This window comes from Dipteris shenzhenensis, chromosome 20 (assembly GCF_047967505.1).
Source record: "Dipteris shenzhenensis isolate YYH24624 ecotype China chromosome 20, Dip_SZ_1.0, whole genome shotgun sequence".
In the NCBI taxonomy this organism is placed as follows: domain Eukaryota; kingdom Viridiplantae; phylum Streptophyta; class Polypodiopsida; order Gleicheniales; family Dipteridaceae; genus Dipteris; species Dipteris shenzhenensis.
Genome location: NC_141615.1, coordinates 26,034,122 through 26,056,737, shown reverse-complemented (window position 1 = coordinate 26,056,737; position 22,616 = coordinate 26,034,122). Strand labels below are relative to the sequence as shown.

The window sequence follows — 22,616 nt, the reverse complement described above, 5'->3', positions numbered from 1 at the left end:
GTAGCTCATATCTTAATGGAATGATTCGTTGGAAAACTAAGTAATTAATTTGGTATTTTTTATTCGAGGCTTTTTTAAAGACCAAAAGAATATGCTTGTCCATATGAACGTAGATATATAAATACATGGATGGACAAATAGATGCTCTTATACATATAAATGAGTTGACATATAAATGACGTCTCGTACAGATCCTTCAAGGTGGCCCACGCCTCTATTGACGTCTCAGCCAGTTGGATATGTGGAAGAACGGAGTCCGTTGTAGTCCCTATGATTATTGCCACGGCATGGGCATCTCTATCTTCCCAAGCTTCAAGCTCTTCTCTATCTACTGCCATGACTATCTCCCCTTTCTTGTCCACCATGTCCTCTGGCTTCAACTCCACTCCCGTGGTCAGCCTCAACTTCCGAGCCACTAAATGACTTCGAATCTTCACTTTCCAGATCAGGTAATTAGTCCCGTCCAGTTTCCCAGACTCTCCAAAGTTAGGGATAGTGAAAGAGAGAAAACTGGGGGAGGAGGAAGAGAAAGCAGGGGCTGAAGAGGCTGTAGAGGTCGACATCTTTGCTATTTATACCACACAACAAAGTCAACCAAACTTCATTTCAGTAGACCAGAATTCTAAACGCACTTGACTGAACCTGAGTCACCCTCATTCTCGCAAGGGCACAATCCTCCAGTCGTGGAAGTCGATTCCCAAGAGCTTCTGAATCAGGGTCGTCCTTCAACAAGGTCCCTGCCTTCAAGCTCCCACACCTGTGAGCCTCCGAAATGACCCAACAGAGGGTACACGCAGTGGAAGGCTTATAGTAATGCCCAGGAGCTCACACAGTGTGCGGTGTGGGTGTGGAATCACAAACTTCTTTACTTATGTGCATTCAATAGATGTGCAGACTCATCAATAGACAATGAACCGGCCAGATAGAGAAACCACCAAAATATATATTTCCGTCCAAAACTATGGACACAATAAAAGAGATAGATCCAGAGTCCCACCAGTGGTGTGGTCCTCTGATCTTACCACAAGGTCCTTCTCCTATCAGCTAGCTATCTCTAGACTCGAGCCCGTGTGCTCCACCTAGAGCTTCTCTAGACTTTCCGTCCTTTGACCTCAGCTCCTTGCTGCCCTAGAAGACAGCCAAGGTCTCAGCCTCACACTTGAGCTAAGTATGCAGCAACACTAGTACTCCTTCAGCTTTTGGATGTAGGCCCCAAGGTTTGTGCTCTGTTGCTCCTTTCTGCTCTGCTGGAAGCTGCACTGTTGGATGATGAAATGAGGCCCAAGGCCTCTCCTTTTATAGGGCTCAAGGCCCTTTCAAATGGACCGACCAGCCAGCCCTAAATGGGCCGACCGGACAGACTAGGTTGGCTGGCCCAACCAACCTGGTTGGCTCAACCCAACTAGCCCTATATAAGGGCCCTAGCCAAGCCCTTTTGGGCTACTACTAGGCTCCCCTTTACTACTGCTGGAGACCCTGTTGCAGGCTGTATACCTGCCCATAGACACCCACTATACTGTGCCTTGCTCCAACCCTTTGCCGGCACCTTGTCATGGCCGTACCTCTTATGTACATTGCCCTGCACAGATCCATACAGCTTTGTACCCTGCTCCGTACACATGCTGATGTCAGTGTGCCTTTCATAGGGTCCTGCTGTAGTCCATTGAGTGCCTCATGCCAAGCCTGATCCAAGACACTGTGTCCCCGCCATCTTCCTGCACATGAGCTGCTCGTGATGCAACCTTTCATCCTTGGGATACCCCACCAACCATGAATGCTCCAGATCTGTCCCAGATCCACACATCCAGGTAATCTCCCTTTGGGCACATCTTGCCCTAGGTCTCCCTCCCCCACGCTCTCCTCATTTGGGGGCTTACAGATGGGGAGGTGACCTTTCCAACACCCCCTCTCACCGACACATCTCGGCCCAATGCCAACATGTCGATGAAGATGCTCTAGTAACTCCCTAGTCGTAGTCCTCTGAAACTTTTCGATGTCGAAATCTTTTCCTGGCTTTTCATCCAGTGGCTCCTGATCCACAGGTCCGGTTCCGCTTCCGCACACCATCCTGGTACACAGGTCCATCTTTGGTAGCACCTCCTGGCACCACCTCCTTCAGTCACGTTCCCGCCTTCGAACTCAAGCAATCTAGCCTCCACGATCGTCCAGTCGTCCCCCTCATAATGAGTGAACAAGCTGGAGTCTTCTAGGCACCATGCTCTGAGGGTCTGTTTCAACCCGTCCTTCCTTTGGCAAGGTATGCAACCAATGAATATTTCCAGATAAGCTAGACCATGAACTCTCACTGAGTTCTCAAACAGGTACTCTTCTGGCTTCAGTACTCTTTGTCCATCACCTTCTAGCAATCTGCGTCCGAGATTTGAAGAAGCAACAATACTTCCCCTTTTGCCTTCGAAGAAGGCCAATTCCTTCCAATCTCGTATCACCTGAGACAAATGAAGAGTAGAGTCTTTCCACAGCATGCTATAAAGGCTCAAATGCAAAATATCAAATACATACCAGACTGTTGTACTGCCTGAATGTTCGCTCTGAAAGCAAACTCCCATTGAGGCACCCACCAAGCGCCTGTGTAATCCTGTACTCTCCCCTTCTGAACTCCAGCATCCATTTGACCCCATGAGACCCCAGGGCCTTCCATGGACTCTCCATGGAATCCACCCTCATGTCAGTGTCGATAGCCACACACCTGGAAGGTACCAAGCACTCCATGCTGTCCTTCACCTTCACAAAGACATTTGACTCCTCATCGACCCACATCTCTATGTCAGACATCCTCACTCTGATTTCTGGATCAACATATCTAACCTCGGTAACACTCGGTGATGTCACTAGGAACAACTCTTTGATTACCACATTTGCTTTGGCCTCTCCCTCTGAATCTGAGTCAGACTCCTTTTTGTTTTTCTGATCCGCCTTTTTCTTTCTGCAGTCCTTTGCAAAATTTCTTGGCGTATCACAGTAGAAGCACTTCTTCTTCTGCTTCCTTTTAGAAGTCCCCTTGTCATCAGAGTCGTCTTTCTTGGACTTGCCACTGTTAGGCTTGCCCTTTCCTTTGCCACCGGAATCCTTCGCTAGCATCGCCTTATCGTCTTGATCCTCATTGTAGAGCTTCTCCTTAGCTTCCTTGTGTAGCAGTAACGGACCCAACTCCTCAAACGTCAGAGGTTTGTTCCTCTATCCTGTTGTCACAGTCGTAACAAAGCTCTTGAAACTCCGAGGCAGTCTTCTCAGTACCATCAAGGCCAAATGGCATGAGTCTGTCTTCTGACCAACTACTGCCAGCTGATCCCTCACCACTTTGACCTTCGTCAAGTGGCTATGTACCGTATCTCCTTCTTCCATATCAAGATTGTAGAGTTGATGCTAAAGAAGCACAATCCGGGAGGTGGTGTCCGTCTCGTACAGATCCTTCAAGGTGGCCCATGCCTCTACTGACGTCTCAGCCAGCTGGATATGTGGAAGAATGCAGTCCACCATAGTCCCTATGATTATTGCCAGGGCATGGGCATCTCTGTCTTCCCAAGCTTCAAGCTCTTCTCTATCTACTGCCATGACTATCTCCCCTTTCGTGTCCACCATGTCCTCCGGCTTCCACTCCACTCCCGTGGTCAACTTCCACAACTTCCGAGCCCCTAAATGACTCCGGATCTTCACTTTCTAGATCAGGTAATTAGTCCCGTCCAGTTTCCTAGACTTTCCAAAGTTAGGGATAGTGAAAGAGAGAAAACTGGGGGAGGAGGAAGGGAAAGCAGGGGCTAAAGAGGCTGTAGAGGTCAACATCTCTGCTGTCTATACCACACAGCAAAGTCAACCAAACTTAATTTCAGTAGACCAGAATTCTGAATGCACTTGACTGAACCTGAGTCACCCTCCTTCTCGCAAGGGCACAATCCTCCAGTCGTGGAAGTCGATTCCCAAGAACTTCTGAATCAGGGTCGTCCTTCAGCAAGGTCCCTGCCTTCAAGCTCCCACACCTGTGAGCCTCTTACTTGGGCTCTGATACCATGTTAGAAATGACCCAACAGAGGGTACACATAGGAGAAGACTTATAGTAATGCCCAGGAGCTCACACAGTGTGCGGTGTGGGTGTGGAATCACAAACTTCTTTACTTATGTGCATTCAATAGATGTGCAGACTCATCAATAGACAATGAACCGACCAGATAGAGAAACCACCAAAATATATATTTCCGTCCAAAACTATGGACACAATACAAAAGAGATAGATCCAAAGTCCCACCAGTGGTGTGGTCCTCTGATCTTACCACAAGGTCCTTCTCCTATCAGGCTATCTCTAGACTCGAGCCCACGTGCTCCACCTACAGCTTCTGTAGAATTTCCATCCTTTGACCTCAGCTCTTTGCTGCCCTAGAAAACAGCCAAGGTCTGAGCCTCACACTTGAGCTAAGTCTGCAGCAACACTGGTACTCCTTTAGCTTCTGGATGTAGGCCCCAAGGTTTGTGCTCTGCTGCTCCTTTCTGCTCTACTGGAAGCTGCACTGTTGGATGATGAAATGAGGCCCAAGGCCTCTCCTTTTATAGGGCTCAAGGCCCTTTCAAATGGACCGACCAGCCAGCCCTAAATGGGCCGACTGGATAGACCAGGTTGGCTGGCCCAACCAACCTGGTTGGCTCAACCCAACTAGCCCTATATAAGGGCCTAGCCAGGCCCTTTTGGGCTGCTACTAGGCTCCCGTTTACTGTTGCTAGAGACCCTGCTGCAGGCTATATACCTGCCCATAGACCCCCACTATATTGCGCCTTGCTGCAGCCCTTTGCCGACGCCTTGTCCTGGCTGTACCTCTTCCGTACACTGCCCTGCAGCAGCCCATATAGATCCATATAGCTTTGTACCCTGCTCCATACACATGCTGATGTCAGTGTGCCTTTCATAGGGTCCTGCTGCAGTCCACTGAGTGCCTCCAACTAGGCCTAATCCAAGACACTGTGTCCCCGCCATCTTCGTGCACATGAGCTGCTCTTGATGCAACCTTTCATCCTTGGGATACCCCACAAACCATGAATGCTCCAGATCTATGCTCCAGATCTATCCCAGATCCACACATCCAGGTAATCTCTCTTTGGGCACATCCTGCCCTAGGTCTCCCTCCCCCACGCTCTCCTCATTTGGGGGCTTACAGATGGGGAGGCGACCTTTCCAACACCCCCTCTCACCGACACATCTCGGCCCAATGCCAACACGTCGATGAAGATGCTCCAGTAACTCCCTCGTCGTAGTCCTCTGAAACTTTTCGATGTCGAAATCTTTTCCTGGCTTTTCATCCAGTGGCTCTTGCTCCACCAGGTTCGGTTCCGCTTCAGCACACCATCTTGGTACACAGGTCCATCTTTGGTAGCACCTCCTGGCACCACCTCCTTCAGTCACGTTCCTGCCTTCGAACTCAAGCAATCCAGCCTCCACGATCTTCCAGTCATCCCCCTCATAATGAGTGAACAACCTGGAGTCTTCCAGGCACCATGCTCTGAGGGTCTGTTTCAACCCGTCCTTCCTTTGGCAAGGTCTACAACCAATGAATATTTCCAAATAAGCTAGACCATGAACTCTCACTAAGTTCTCAAGCAAGTACTCTTCTGGCTTCAGTACTCTTTGTCCATCACCTTCTAGCAATCTGCGTCCGAGATTTGAAGAAGCAACAATACTTCCCCTTCTGCCTTCGAAGAAGGCCAATTCCTTCCAATCTCGTATCACCTGAGACAAATGAAGAGTAGAGTCTCTCCACAGCATGGTATAAAGGCTCAAATGCAAAATATCAAATACATACCAGACTGTTGTACTGCCTGAACGTTCGCTCTGAAAGCAAACTCCCATTGAGGCACCCACCAAGTGCCTATGTAATCCTGTACTCTCCCCTTCTGAACTCCAGCATCCATTTGACCATGAGACCCCAGAGCCTTCCATGGAATCCACCCTCGTGTCAGTGTCGACAGCCACACACCTGGAAGGTACCAAGCGCTCCATGCTGTCCTTCACCTTCACAAAGACATTTGACTCCTCGTCAACCCACATCTCTATGTCAGACATCCTCACTCTGATTTCTGGATCAACATATCTGACCTCGGTAACACTCAGTGATGTCACCAAGAACAACTCTTTGATTACCACATTTGCTTTGGCCTCTCCCTCTGAATTTGAGTCAGACTCCTTTTTGTTTTTCTGATCCGCCTTTTTCTTTCTGCAGTCCTTTGCAAAATGTCCTGGCGTATCATAGTAGAAGCTCTTCTTCTTCTGCTTCCTTTTAGAAGTCCCCTTGTCGTCAGAGTCGTCTTTCTTGGACTTGCCACTGTTAGGCTTGCCCTTTCCTTTGCCAGCGGAATCCTTCGCCAGCATCGCCTTGTCGTCTTTATCCTCATTGTAGAGCTTCTCCCGAGCTTCCTTGTGTAGCACAGTCTCAGAGCAAACTCCTCAAACGTCAGAGGTTTGGTCCTCTATCCTGTTGTCACAGCCGTAACAAAGCTCTTGAAACTCCGAGGCAGTCTTCTCATTACCATCAAGGCCAAATGGCATGAGTCTGTGTTCTGACCAACTACTGCCAGCTCAGAGTATTAGGGTGCGTGATTGATCTTCTTGGCCGATGAGGACTGTTGAAAGATGTAGAGGACTTGATCATGAGCATGCCATTTAAAGATGCTAGGTAATTGTTGGAGCAGATCCATGCATTGCTTCAGGAGCTCAACAGACCTAAGGAACACTTGTCTAAGCTACCAAGATGCAGAGGCCTTGAAGATGATGCAGATGGAGCATCCAAGCAAGGTGGTCCTTGCTCAGCAAGCTTCACCACCTATAAATCTCCAAAAGTGGCCCTTATGCCATGTTCAAAAACAAAATTACCATGCAACGGAGTTTTCTCACACTAGGAGAACACAAAAGTAGTCCAGGCACTCACACGGTGGTGTTAATTTCAATCAAACTTCTTCCGTCATGTGTACTTAAACAATAGATAGATGTGCAAGCATGTAAATAGACAATGCCAACTAGTGAGATGTAGGACCAACAATATATTTCCATCCAATGAATATAGACACAATACAAAAGATGAGTCCAATGTACCACCAGGATGTGGACATCTGTACTCTCAAAAACTTGCTCTCCTCCTTTTAAATCCCTCAGCCTATGTGCTCCCGTAGAGAATCAGTAGGTCTTGTAGTTTGCCCTCAATCACACCTCCAAACAGCTCGCCATGGATAGCCTACTATGAGGTAGTGCCTGTTGTAACCTTGATCACCTTCCTTCAAACTCTTCGTGTGCTGCTCAAGCAGCTCCGATCTGCTCGTGATTCTGTGCCCTTCCCTTGTTGCAAAATCTACTCAAGTTCAAGCTCCACCTTGTGTGCTTCTCCTGCTACAATATGCTCAGTCCAAGGCACAAGATGCGTGCTCTTCCGACTGCAAAAGAGGTCAAATCTGAGCCCCTTCGTGAATGAGTAATGAGCCCATTTGGGGCCAAGTGGCCCCTCCTACTGGTCCACCCAGTAGGTGGGCTCGCTTCCATTAGTCTTCAAACTATTCCCCCTAGTGTGTTGTCCAGATTGTGGGGAAAGGTTCTGAATACCTCCATCAAGATGTGGATCCCTGTACTCTCAAAAACTTGCTGTTCTCCTACCTTCGTGGCACTCCTAAATCCCTCAACATGCGTGCTCCCGTAAAGTGTTAGTAGGCATGGTGGTGCTTGCAATCTCACCTCCAGACTACTCATTGTGGACAGCCAACTGTAAGGCAGTGCTTGCTGTAACCTTGCTCACCTTGCTACCCTGAATGACAGCCAAAGCCCCTCCCTAGAAGACATGCGCGGATCATTTGAGCCTCACCTAAGCTTGCCAAGCTATTGCATGCCCCAAGAGTGCTAATAAACATGACCTTGTTTGGCCAGACAGCTTCTTGTTGCATTCTTTGAAAGTGTCGGAAAGCTTTTTTGAGTGCCTTACATCAGCATACGCTGCAATCATGGCAGTCCAGCAGAACACATTGCATTGATGAACTTTTTCAAACATAAAAACTACATTCTTCACAGTCCCACATTTGCCGCTATACATGTCGAGTAAGGCAGTCCCTACAATAACGTCTGATTCAAATTCTGCACTACCTATACAGGCACTGCACTTACTATATAGGCATGAATCATATGACCCTTTGCTAGGGATGCCATGTTAGCGCAGGCCCTTAGAAGGTAATTTTGTTTGGGTTCTCACCTTCGTGCTGCATCCTCGTGAAGAACTGAATGGCCTCATTAGAATGTCCTTATTGGACATTGGCTGCTATCATGACTGTCCAAGAAATCATGTTTCATTGATGCATTCTTTCAAACATCAAGCTCAAATCTTTTACAGATCCACATTTTCCATACATAATAATTATCAAGTTTGTGCAATATGTGTCTTCTTCGAGTCCATTTCTGATAATATATGCATGGATGAGCTTGCCCACTGATAGCACCGTACATTTTTGTAACCGAGAGGCAATGCTCCATGTATCTAAAATCTCACCTAGTTGTCCGGAATCACAGCCCCGTGCAAAATGTTGCGGTGTATACTATTTAAGGGAAACCAATCTACAACTTGGTGCATGTACGGTCCTATTGGCGCCCAATTTTTTATAAAGCAAGGTGTTTGATATGCCAGCCCAGTGTCCACGCATATCGTGTAATGGAAAAAACAGGGGGAGCAGTGACCTTACATGTTCATACAAGATAGATTTCTGGTACCTTGCCCATGTTGTAGCAAGGCCGAGAAATGGTCTACAAAGCAGCCAGCAGGAGAATTGTGAAAGGCACTGTCTTCTCCAATTCGTTTTGAGACTCAATATCTAATCGTTGCTATAGAATTCTTCCTTGTCGGAGAGGAGTAGACTAGTTTAGCTTTGCATTAAGTAGGCTATGGCTTACAAACTATATACCTTTGAGGCGATCCCCAAAAACCGGTTCTCTGGTACATGAATGTTAAGTGCTATAAGGAAATGCATTGAGAATGCTTGCAGAATACCTCGGACCTAAGGAAATCGGCATGACTAACCATTGCCGAATGCCCTCACAAAGCTGAGCAACCTTCTTGACCTCTTCTTCTTCCTAGGCTTTCAGCGTGGAACTAAGGAGAAAGGTTCTCCCTTTGTCGCGTTTGGTAGCCTCCATGGTGAGCCTAATCTATCGTTTGCACGAGCTAGAGACTTTGAAGGAGGAGAGAAGTGCCCAATATCTCCTTATGGGAAGTCAAGAGACAGAGAGGGCATGGCGATGGCGATGGTGATGAGAAGCAATGAACGAAATGAGGGAAGTTAGGAAACGTGGCATCCATTGGCCTTCACAAAAGAGAAAAATACTATCAAAGCTTAGATTTGAATTTAAAATCTCATAACAAGTGGCTCATTGAGAGGCCAAGTTTTCATCACATTGAGAGGCCAAGTTTTCATTTCATCCCACAATGCTACCTGCCTAACGAGGAACTAATTACGCTTTGATCTGGTGGGCTGTCGTCTAAGAGGAACATGGCCGACCTTTGGATCTTGTCTCATGGGATGGCGTATTTTAAATGGGAGGACCATTTCAAATGGCCTGTCTTTAGTTCTTGTCTTGCTGTCTTTTGTGAAAACCAAAGTTGGAAGCGTCTTTACTACTAGCTGTCTTCCCACATGGAACCAGGAACAACGCGGTAACCCCGCCACAAGTTTTCCATCTGCTATACGTGAACGTTTGAGAAAGCAGGTCTGAGAATATAGAAGCGGGCGTTCTGCAATTGCATGAGCAAAACACATTAGAAATTAAGCTACGATTGCAGACGTTTTCCTAGTTCCACAACGATTCTTCATCAGATCACGTGTAAACCATGGGAATATATGTTATTATAAGTCTTGTGTTCCATAGTATTCTCTGGCCGGCGCTGTGCATTTCTGCTGTAAGAATCTCTCCTAGTGGCATGCACTTCACTGCGGGTGGCAGACTATTTGGTGACAAGGCAGTCGACGTTTCCAGCATTGAAGAGCATCTTCGGAGCCTGAATACGCCTCCATTGAAAAGTATCCGGGTAATGATCATGCATAAGCAGGGTAGACCAAATGACGCGTAATGCAGCATCTGAATCTTGTTTATGATGATAATACCTGCTGAACTGTTTCAGAGTTCTGATGGGGACACAATTGACTGCATACCACCTTCAAAACAACTGGCCTTTCAACACCCTCTACTGAAGGACCACAAGCTTCAAGTAAGCTTAAGGTTCTTCATTTCCGACATCCATTTGTTGCTTTCTGGTCTCCGGTGGAGAGCGTTTCGAAAAACATTATCTATGGTTTCACGATTAGATGATTTTTTCAATTTCCTTTTGTAGGAAGCCCCTAGCACCGTCTCTCATCGATCGGCATCTGACAGCGGACACACCTCGAAACAAGTTTACAAAGTGCCGCAAGTATGGCACCAAAATGATAGATGTCCAGACGGCACGATTCCTGTTCGGCGCATTACCGCCCAAGATATGTCAAGGACGGGCGCTTTACCACAACACTACGGGAGAAAGTTCTACGGAGATCCTCAAATTGTGAACGGAGTTGAACACGAGGTTAGTTCGGCCTGATGATCATCAGACTCTAATGATCAGAGTGCCACGAATTCCTTATTACTAGTCAATGGGCTGTTTGAGCAGATTTTGGTCTCTCCTGGCTGCTGATGCAATGCAGAAATTAGCAAATACATTAATGATACGTCTCATTTTCAATCAGTTAGATTCCGCAACATCAGCTGTATCATAAATACTAAAGTCCGTAATATTGTGTGGGTATATTGGCTGCTAGCATTCTGCTGGCATTTTTGAGACAGGAGAAGCCTGCTATGGCACACAAGCAACATTGAGCTTATGGAATCCACATGTGGAGCTGGATATGGAGTTTAGCCTTGGCCAACTATGGGTGATAGCGTACTCTCCTGATAACGTTGTGAACACCCTAGAGGCGGGCTGGCAAGTACGTTCATGTTTTTTCATAAAATTTTCAGGGTTAACTTATTTTACTTGCTCAACCCATTGCCTTGATCCCTAAGCACTCTTAATGGTGAGTGCTTGCATGCTGCAGGTTTTCCCAGGGCTATATGGTGACAACAACACTCGCCTTTTTGTGTATTGGACGGTAATTGCGTGAACCTGACATTCTTAATATTTGAACGTTGAGTCGCGTTCTTATTGACCTCAAAAATCAAAGCTCCGGAGCTAGCTCGCTTCTTAGGAGGAGAACGAGACAATTTCGTGATTATCTAGGCAACCTTTTTTACACTGAGATCGTTCACATTTTCGGGGTTGTATCAGCGCATTCTACCAGAAAGATGCATATGTTCTAGCTTTGAGTGCGTTTCATGTGCTAGTAGCTATCAAAAGTTTTATGGGTTTTATGGGTTTACGAGAGAATTAAAACGGATTTGGTGTTTTTTGTTGTGAGAAACCAAAGATATATATTATGATAAAAAAAGGAATACATACGTACGTACGTACATAATATGTATATATGTATGTATATGTAGATGTTTATTTATAATTAAAAAAGAATACATGCATCACCAGCTTTAAGATCAAGAGGTTAGGAACTCCTCAGAAGATTTAGAATCCTCAAGAATGAGAACATGTACTTTGTGATCACGTGGTTTGATGTTATGTCTACGAATATAACCACATACTCAAAGTTGTAATCTTCATTGTTGGATTCTCACCGATCAAGTGCATGCACATCATTGGGATCTTAAATGTCTATATGCACAACGCCTTTTTAGCTAGGATATAATCCTATTTCATGAAATTTGCAGAGCGATAGTTACAACTTGACAGGGTGCTACAACCTTCTATGTCCTGGATTTGTAGAAACAAGTAGTAATGTACTTGTAGGAGGCACACTCTCTCCAGTATCTACCGTGAACGGTTCCCAACATGAGATTACACTTCACGTATTCAAAGTAAGATTCTAGTCATGTTAATGACCTTGCATCTCTCTTGTGGACATACTGTAGACTATTTATGTCATCTCCTTGTTTCTCTGCAAGACTCTGCAACAGAAAACTGGTAGTTGGACATCAATGGTGAGCATGTAGGCTATTGGCCTGGAAACCTGTCCTATCTTACCACAAACTATGCAACTTATTTGGATTGTGGAGAGATAATAAACAGTGGAAAAAATGGCCAACACACGACCACATAAATGGGAAGTGGAAATTTTGCCCAAGCAAGTCTCAACGAATCTGCTTATAGTAGAAACTTGCAATGGGTAGATGTGCAAAACAATCTTCAAAATGTATCAAATCTACAAACAATAGTGGAGAATGCCACATGCTACAATATTCTTCCTAGGAGTGACAATAGTTGGGGTACATATTTCTTCTTTGGTGGGCCAGGTCGAAACTACAATTGCCCTTAAAATGTTCGAAGATTTTAATTTTAGTCCTTTTAATGTGTAATCTATTACTCAAATAATCTATATTTTTGGTTGGCGATGGTGCAATTATTGTCCATAACAATGTCTTCTTCTTCATGTAATCATTTGAATTCTTGAATGTGAAATCACGTCAATGTTACAAAATTGCACATAGCTTCATTTTTTTCAAATATTTCCTAGCAATCAAAATTCTTTGTTCTGTAAAAGACGAAGTTATGAACCCCAACTTGTAGAATGGCATCCCATGTCATTGACTATCTAACATTCCCACATGAATGTCAAATTTAACTCCCCTGCTCTACATCTATGATCAGATCCCAATTCTCTAGTATATGTAGGATACCTAGTATCAAACTTGGTTCTTACTTATGGGTATTGATTCCTTTGATTGCCTTTCCTCTTTTTTTACTAAGGATATAGTCAAAGAGAGGAAATTCAAAGACTGTCATTGTAAAAGCACATATTGCAATCGAACATTATCTCTCTAACATTTGCACGGTTATTTTCATAGGAAAAACATGACTTCTAAGTCTTATTTCAATGAAAACATGGCTTTGCACACATAATAAAATAGTATGGCAAACTGGTACATTCTATCAAAATCTTGTCTTTCTTAGATCTCTCTATACCTCTCTCGTTTACATAATTTGACTCTACTGCATTTGGCATTAGAATAGAACATTAGAGATGGAATCAACTCAAGTTTGATTAAAATCAACTATTGTGTCATTTAATAGCTCAATATTTCACACTTGGAACTTGAGCATGCATATGCAATTTCAAGAGAGAGACTCAAAATTTCCAAGCATCCAATGAAATGTAGCATGTACGTGGCATTATCATGCCTTTGTTTAAACAAAATGCCCATGCTATCATGTGGAAAAGGGTGTGATCCCACCAAGTCCCACACTCATAGAAGATGGATACCAAGTATAAAAATGTCCATAAGATACCATTATGGTAATAAGGGGTTGCCTAGTAGCATTATAAAAACCTCCACTAGCATTGATGGTGTTTGATATCCTAGCATCTTCCATACCTAAAATTGAAGTTTTGGGATCTACATCAATTTGTTTGGATAAGGGATTTAAAAAAATATTTTGGCTTTTATGACCAAAGAGGCACTACGTGGTGGCGTGGGAGGATTTTTGATTGTGTATACCTATCATGGGTGCTAAATAAATCCAAAAGAAGATTAAAATATATATTATTGGAGTACTATTACATAGTTCACCTGTGTTTAATCACTTGTATCAGGTCATGCTCCAAGATAATATATTGAAAAAGAAGCAAAAATTTCACATTTTTTCTTATTTTGGATGCTTTTAAGAAAAGCCAAAATAGAGTAACCATTACTTAAAATAGTAGCTAGGCTAGTTACAATCCATGGTAGCCCATATATTCTTAATTAATCAACCCTCAATTAAATATTATGAATGACTATTGAGGTAGGCCATCCTAGATTAAACATCTTTTAGCTAAAGGACTATCAAGACACACAACACATCTCCTTAATTGACTAGTCAATCCTCTAAAAACTTTTAGTTCAAAATAGCACACACACCCTCACATCCACTACAAGGCACAAGCCATTTTTCAATGGAAATACCAACCTTTTTTACACAAAAAAGTTTTTTTTTATGGGCGCAAAAGTCGCTATTTATGTCTCCATATAAGCATCGCTATATAGCGACTCTAGTAAAGGTCGCTATATAGCGACATTGGTAAAGCGTCGCTATATAGCAACTCTTAACGGAACTTTAAAAAACATTAGTGGGGCTAAACAGGGCTACAGCAAGCCCTGTTTTACCCCACTAATGTTTTTTTTTTTGCATTACAAAAGAATGTTTACAAGCACACAGATGAGATAAAACTCTGAAACCTTGTTTGTTACAAAATTTCCCTTGTGAAAGGGTGTGATAGAAAATCGCTCAAACGAGCCAAGAGATAGAAGCATATACATGCCGAAATATATACAACCTTGTTTGTTACAAAATTTCCCTTTCAAAAAGGGTGAAACAAAATCACTCAAATGAGCTCATGACATACAAAATCATATACATGCCGAAGTATATACAAACTACTACTACTATGATTGCTCATCTGAATCGTTCTCGTGGTCGTGGTCGTGGTCGTGGTCACACTAGCCTGATCCCTAGCCCGATGATGATCGCATCGTTGGCGAGGTTCCCCAAGGAAAAGGGATTGAAAGAAAGATGAGCGAAGAGCAAATGGAGAAATTCAATAAGTTTTGTATCCTCAATAGCCCTGAGATGCAGAAGTGGATTGAGAGATATGAAGCGGCCAAAGCAGAAAGAATAAATGCAAGGACGAGATTCAGAGTAATGTACAGGCGATCGCAACCATATCCACGAGATCTGGCTCTTTCCCCACTCACATGTCACTTGATTGGCTACAACTGGCTCTACGTAAAGGCGAACGCAATGGAGAGACAATAAATGAGCGCGAGCGAGAGTTATCATCTGGATGTATGATGCATGTAAGTTTCTTACCTCTTGACGTAATTAAGTAATTATTTGTGGCAATATATGCTATAAAATAGATGCATCTTCATTGTTTTAATGATGCTCTTTTACAGTACAAAAAGTACAATGCATTATGGTCATATGGATGACATTTTCGTGTGGAACGCATCGATTCAAAGAGAGTCACGTATGATTGTGGAGTCATGGCTAACTTCACACAAGATAGCCGAGCAAGTGCTTCGGATACCAATCTTCTCTCCTCACAGTTGGATTATTGTGGAACCATACGCGAAATCTATGAAGTTGATTTCAGACGATTTAGTATTTTCATTCTTGATGTAAAATGGTTTAGAACTATTTACAACGGTCCCCATGCGACAGTGAGAAAAGATAGTAGCGGTTTCTTTGCAATAGACTCCACCAAACATTAGACCGATGAAAGTGATACTTTTGTTCTTCCCGAGCACTATGAGCAGGTGCATACTAATGATTTAATTAATCGAAGCTTTCGTTTTTAAAGATCCATTGATACATGTACTTGAGCATGATTTCATATATATAATTGACGACATTTGACACCCATCGTCAATATAGGTGGTTTTTCATCCGGATCGTTCTGATCCAAGATGGTGGTACGTGATCCAAGCTGCACCATGAAGTAAGCAAATTTTTGAAGATAGAGATGTGGATATGGAGATGCCACTACCAATGCCAGATCCAATTGATCCCGATGAATCTAGCGAAGAAGATGAAGATCACAATATGAGCCAAGAGGAAGATGCACATAATGACATCGCACGGGAGGAAGATGGAGATCACGATATTGAGGAAGAAGAAAACGATCATCAAGAATCACCACACTTTATTGAAGAAGATGATCAAGTACTTTTAGGTGAACGTACGATGCTAGAGTACGATGATGATATAGGAGATCAACTCGGTATAGAGTTAGAGATAGACTTGTTTGGCGCCTTAGACTTGGCGCCTTAGACTTGGCGCCTATATGAGTTAAAAACCTCTCTGGAAAATGTCACTATAAAATAGTATCTCAGTGTCGCTATATAGCAACACTTAAAAGTCACTATATAGCGACTTTTGTAATTGTCGCTATATAGCAACGTTTGCCTAAAGTCGCTATATAGCGACGCTTTACAGGACGCGCTTCCCATACCGATGATTAGCGCCCCGCACGCACTAAATGTCGGTACTTAAATGTCGCAATAGGATCCATGTGTAGTAGTGTTATTGTAATTCTATTAAAGTTTTTCTAAAAATGGAATTAAAATGCCTCTCCTTTTGAATGCACATGGTACACAAAATTTGTGTGACATTAACCCCCCCGAGTCCATGAGTTGGAGTTAAGGGAGGACATTGTAGTAATCTAACTCAAACATTATATTAGATCAATCAACATTTTAATAATGCTCTAATAAGGATTACTACGTGCAACACTTATAGTTATAATCATCATCGCCATTTTTAATAAGAGTATCTTACTATTGCATATCCTTCCAATTGTCTCAAGCTTCTCATCACCTTATTCTTTTCATATACCTTTATTAAAGTTACACTGTGAATCTTATCATGTTCAACAACTAAGCAAGTTGATGTAGTGAAAATAAACCTTGTTTTTCCAACGCTAGCATCAAACTAATGTTCATGCTCCAAAGTAATGCTACTAATGTTTTGTAAGTATGTATTATATAGGATTAAAAATTGGTTTTTTATCATATCCATGTCCTTGGGTTTATTTTTCAACGTTGAACTAAATTTTCAAACCTTGTTCCAAATTTGTTTTGAGTTTGAAAAAAAGACTTATCGATGCTATAGATTTTTTAAGCTAACAAATGATGCCTTACTAACTTTCTGAAGCCAAACTTCACCTTTGAGATATCTTATCCTCTTTATTTATGATCATTGATTTTGTCTACCATTTAGCTTTCATCATATATAACTGGGTGAAGAATATTTTAAAAATAAGTGGATGTTAAAACAAAATGTGTGTGCGAAGGTAGAGATGCGATAGAGATAGATCATACGTTATGTGCTTCGATTTTTTTATCTCAATGCTCTATCTAAATCTAATCAACAACAAAAGATAAGCATTCCCTAATTAGGTGTATAGAAAGATATATTAAAACCTAATCAACAACAAAAGTCAAGCATTCCCTACTTTATTTCAACTCGTACTTTAAGTAATGCAAGTTCTACATGAAATCTGAAAAAGTTAGGATAAAAGTCATGATCATAGATGCTTGCAAGCAATCATGGACATTTTATATTAGATACATGCCACACCACATATGGATAATTGCTACCATGGACATTTTGACCCTACTCTAACATGCCATTGAAAAATTAAGCTATTTTTTTAAATCACATTTTAAATAGTTTAATAATACTTTTGTTTGCAAATTCTCATGGAAATTTTATTTTTAGAAAGTTTATAGCTAAAACCATCAATATTACCATGATTATCAATAGAGGAAAAGAACATTTTCAATGTGTTTTGTTGCAATGCATCTTTTGATGGTAATGTTAGCAACTATGTTGATGCATAAATTGGCACTGTTATCGACGTAATTGCTATATCCTCAAAGTGTATCAATGATATTAGTGTATAGAGACGGTTTGTTAATTATTTTAGCTTTATATTGATGGTTTTTAAAACCTTTTGATGATTGTATTGACACTTTATTTTGACATACAAAATTTCTTATGTTTTAGCTACCTCGAAGCATTCTTAGGTGTTAAATGTTACATTTGAATGCAAGGTGTCAATTTGTTTTTTTTAATACTAACATGAACTTATGATTTTGTGTAGATGTCTTCAAGTTCTCAAGGTATCTCCTAAATGGAAAGGGTATTTACATGAATAGCTATCAAATGTGTGATTATACTTGTTGCAAAGGTGCAAAAAGATTTCCACAAACCATTATAATGACACAATATATATTTTACATTTTCTTAAAACCTCTACCTCCAATTGATGACAATGACATAGTATAAAAAACGTATTGGGAGTTTGTTGTGATTGTGATTGTTTCCACTTTTTTGTTGATTCCATTTTTTTAAAGTTAGTGAGATGAATTAGTTGCAAAATTATGCAAGGACATGCATGGCATAATCACCCTTGTGAACTAATGTTGGGTGCAAATTGTGAAACACGTAAAAGGAATAAGGGGCTCCAATTTGGACTAAAAGGGCCTCATGAGGGGAATATTATGAAATCTATAAAATCCTTAATATTAGATAAAAAAGGCATGGCACTGAATGAGTTTTGACTACTCGTAATGTGGAAGGGATGCATTAATACATGCGTACATGGTTTCCTTTTTTCCTTCTCCATTATTTGTCTTTTGGAGGGGTTTGTGCCATTCCTACTCCATGTGATGATGCATAAAGAAATCCTAGCGCTATATATTTTGGAGGGGTTTGTGCCATTCCTACTCCATGTGATGGTGCATAAAGAAATCCTAGCACTATATATTTTTTATCTTATGATTGCATGCTTATAAAATGACTCATGATCTATGATTTATTATGTCCATTGAATGATATATATAAACCAAGATCCACTGTTTACCCATGTACGTGCATTAAATGCACTGTTCGTGGTTGTAAGCTACCATTTGGATTCATTGTGTCATGGTGCTACCATGTGGATTTGTGGCCACTTATAGAGTGATACACGCAAGGTGGCACAAAGTAGATGGAATGGTGTAGGAGCAACACAATTTCTCAACCATAGGATAATGAGGGCAAAGAAGGTAGTGATTGGCGTGGCTGCAATGTAATGTTTGCACAAATGCTAGTCTAAGGTGGTGCAGGACTATAGTAGCCATGGACACAGCTCACATGAGAATCAAGCAATCTCAAAACTATGCAATGATGGACCTTATGTCTCCCTTGGATGCAACGTCCATAGTGCAAGGTGTTGAGCAAGTGGGGGTGGTAGTATCATGGACATAAATGCAAATTTTTGAAGCCTAACATGCATGATACATATTACATTGAAGATACCATCTTCATGATGTAAGGACAGAATACCACATGGCATTGCAATAATGGTCACAACTGAGCTTTTTTACCACCATTGATCTTGCCTATTATCCCAATATTTTGGGATAGTAGGCAAATAGCTCAATTGTGTATTGAGAATCAAAGAATGGTTGCAAATCAAGATGTGACTTGCACATTCATTTAACATGGTCTTTTCTTCAACTTGTAGCCTCTTCTCCTCATGTTTATGTGGTTCACATCCTCATTTGGTTCATGTACTATTTCATCCTTGTCAAGTCATCTTGGTGTGAAGGAGAATCAACATAAATTCTTATATCATCTTGCATTATAGTGTCCTCTTCATTATATTCAATTTATTGCTCCTATTCCTTTTTTTGTCTTTAGTAGCATGTTATTCATTAGGGAGATATGGTAATAATTTTGTGTTTCTCTATCTAGAAATCCACTACGTTGTTCCCTCCCACTAGGAAGAGCTAGGGAGATGCCTTGAGGATGGGAATGGCTTAGAAATAATGTAAAAGAGTGGGAAGGGAAAGATAAGGTCAAGATTAGGATAAGCCCTCGCTTCAAATGGTGCATGTGTAAAAGCCACTCTTTGGAATTTTGGTCCTCATTTTGCAATGCAAATTTGAAAATTTCAAGCTTCATCATCTCCATTAGGACATATGTTATTCTTACTTTGTTACTTTCTTCTTGATTTTCTATGTATGTCGATTCCCCTTGACCATTATTATCCTACCCTCTACTCTGTACTCCTCTCCTCTTCTCTTCCATTATCTTGTGGACATCTATGAACCTACATCCTTTTGAGAAATTCCTAATGAGCATTGACCATTATGCATTGGATTTCATTCCATGAACGTAGGGTAGAGGTGAGCTCTTTGTTAATAGGAGGTTTATTTGTTAACCAATGTATCGATATAGAGTTTGTAACACACATAGCCACCACGAGTCAAAAAACCAAGAAATGAGTTGGGGTTAGAACAAAAACTTTTGGGCCGGGTTGTAATTGAGATCCAAAATGTAAAAACTTGAAAAAAAAACACAGCCTAGAAAACAAAAACTAGATAAAATGCTAGAAGCTTATTGAAGAATGCCATTCTCATATCACAGTAGAGTGTAACAAGTCAATTTTGGGACCAATGGAGAATAATGATTTGAACTACAAACATATGGTTTCAACAACCTCTTTACAACTACGCGATATGTCTTTTATTTTTACTTCTAGCTGATAGTCATCCACATATGTGGTGATGCCAGACATTCAAACTAGGAAATGTTTACTCTACTCACTGCTATACCAAAAATTGTGTCACCACCCATACCTTAGGGCGTATTTCCCCATCCTGGGCACACTCACCTCACCCTAGGAGAGTACCTCTATATCATTGGGTAGCTACTTTTATATATCTTGTTTGTATTCAAGAAGTGCACCAATTAAAGGTTGCATATCTTTAACCCACTTTGTTAGTCTGGCATGAACTTCTTCTTATGATTGCCAACCAATTGGATTGTTATTAGAATGGAAGATCCAAAGGAGTCTTCATCACTCTTGTCATGGCATTGATTAGGGCAGATCATAAGTGTACACCATTCACCCAACTCATCCAAGGCTACAATACGCAAGATGTTTACATGATGGATAATAGGAGGAGTTGTAGTTGTTTGGTCATGAAAGATCTCCTACTCTTCTTGATGTTGTTTTAACAACACACACTATAGCAATAACAAACAATCTACTTAGGTGGGCCACTATTGGAGGTTTATTATTGAGGGCAATAGGGACGACCTCCAATAGAGGCCATGGGTAGAACTAGTGTGACAAAAAGGGTTCGAATGGTGGCTCTGCTAGGTTGGAGTGATTAACAAGAATTAATTCGGCATGTTTCCATCATGTGCATGGTGGTTTGGCATATAGCACACCTTAGGTGGTTGGGGCCACACTCTTTAGGTTCATGTCCATTGGTGTGCCACTTCCTACACCAAACACTGGTCAAAGATGCAAAGTAGAACTTGTGCCATCTTTGAGGAGGCAATTGAATCCATGAAAGTCACCATATTGGTCTTCTTGCTTAAACATCATTGCTCATGGCACTTCTAAGATTACAAAAGTAGAGGACTCATCCAAGGAATACATTTAGTTGGACCACGATTTTCAAGGAAGACAGCTCTTATGAACCAACATGTTCTTCATGTGGCACATGCCTTCAATGATAGTGTGACATGAGGGCATCAATATTTGTAGAATCCATAGCTTGTTTTAGTTTAGAATTAAGACCATGAACAAAATAGGAGTTCAATACTCATGCGTTGGATGATTCACACTCGGAAGCTGGTTGAGGAGCATTTGGAACTTGACCACATAGCCATCACATTGTCATGTCACCTCAGTGTAGTCTCTAGCCTGCTGACGACCTGTCAACGCCCAGAATTCAAGGTTGTCTTGGAGAGACCACCGCACTAGTTCTTGGAGTTATAGTTCTGTTACTTATTTTTAGGTATTACAGGAGGAGGTCTATGATGAAAACAAAAAGAGATCTATGAAAGCCACCACGCTAGTTTTTGGAGTTATATATTTGTGTACCAAGGAAAATGTATTCCATTGTGCAACCAAGCAAAATGCAATTGACGATATGGCCCTTGAGGGGTGCCCTTTAGGGGCAAGGGCCATTTCTGTCCAATGGCATCCTGGATATGTATAATGCACGTCAATATGGCCCTTACACCTAGAGGAGACCCCTCAAGAGTCATATCATCAATTGCATTTTCTAAAAGTTTAATTGTATTTTTTTAGATGTATCTCCATGCAACCACAATGGTGGGTCATTTCGAATTATTTTAGTGCTATTTTAGTCATAAACCAAGGAAATTGTAGGCCTTCTTTCCTGGTAATTTAGTCCTACTTGCTGTAAATATAAATGAGGGCAAAAGTACAATTTATCAAGTGAAAATTGAGCAAAAGAGATTAAATGTACATCTATGTCCAATAACAGGTTATATAAAAATTATCAAGTTATACCGAGCAAAAATTGAACAAAGGATCTTACATTTATAAAAACTCGGCAATTGTTGAGAGCCTTAAAGGCCAAAAGATTACAGCTAGTGGCCATAACCATTCAAATATAAAAGTTAACAATAGTGCATATTGAGAGCCTCAAATTGAACAAAAAGAGATTACATAAATGTAATAAAAACTCAGCAATTGCTGAGAGCCTTAGAGACCAAAACATTACATCCAGTGAGCCAAAAGATTGTTGAGAGCCTTAGAGGCCAAAAGATTACATCCAGCCATTGCTAAGAGCCTCGTCTGAGCAAGAGGGAATTTGTACAACTCAGTTTTCTGCCAGTCTAGCTTGTTGCATTAAAAATTTTAAGGGAGCCAAAGGAGGATACGATGGAGAGGCCAAAGATCATGCACATTGCTAGGACTCAGATTACGACCCCCCAACAAGTTGAGAGTACTCTGCTCTAAAAATACTGAGGCCTTTGTCATCTAGGGGGAACCCATACAACACAGCCATAAAGAGGCCCTCTGTGAGCATGCCATCTAAGGTGGTGACATGCGAATGTGTGGGGGATCGACTGTGGGAACGAAGGGTCTCCACTAGTGCTAGCATTTTTACTCCAGGTGAGTGCAATGCAATCACCTTATATGAGAAGGCAGATAACATT

At 41.8% G+C, this 22,616-nt stretch overlaps 1 protein-coding gene across 1 annotated transcript; it reads left to right on the top strand.

Annotated features, from left to right (window-relative positions):
- Positions 1 to 9,854: 9,854 nt before the first annotated feature.
- Positions 9,855 to 11,971, top strand: LOC147889462 (protein neprosin-like). Its single transcript, XM_087391259.1, has 6 exons — positions 9,855 to 10,052; positions 10,146 to 10,232; positions 10,356 to 10,583; positions 10,816 to 10,983; positions 11,092 to 11,145; positions 11,813 to 11,971. Exons 1-6 carry the CDS (start codon positions 9,855 to 9,857, stop codon positions 11,969 to 11,971), a joined length of 894 nt encoding a protein of 297 aa, XP_087247385.1.
- Positions 11,972 to 22,616: the final 10,645 nt, after the last annotated feature.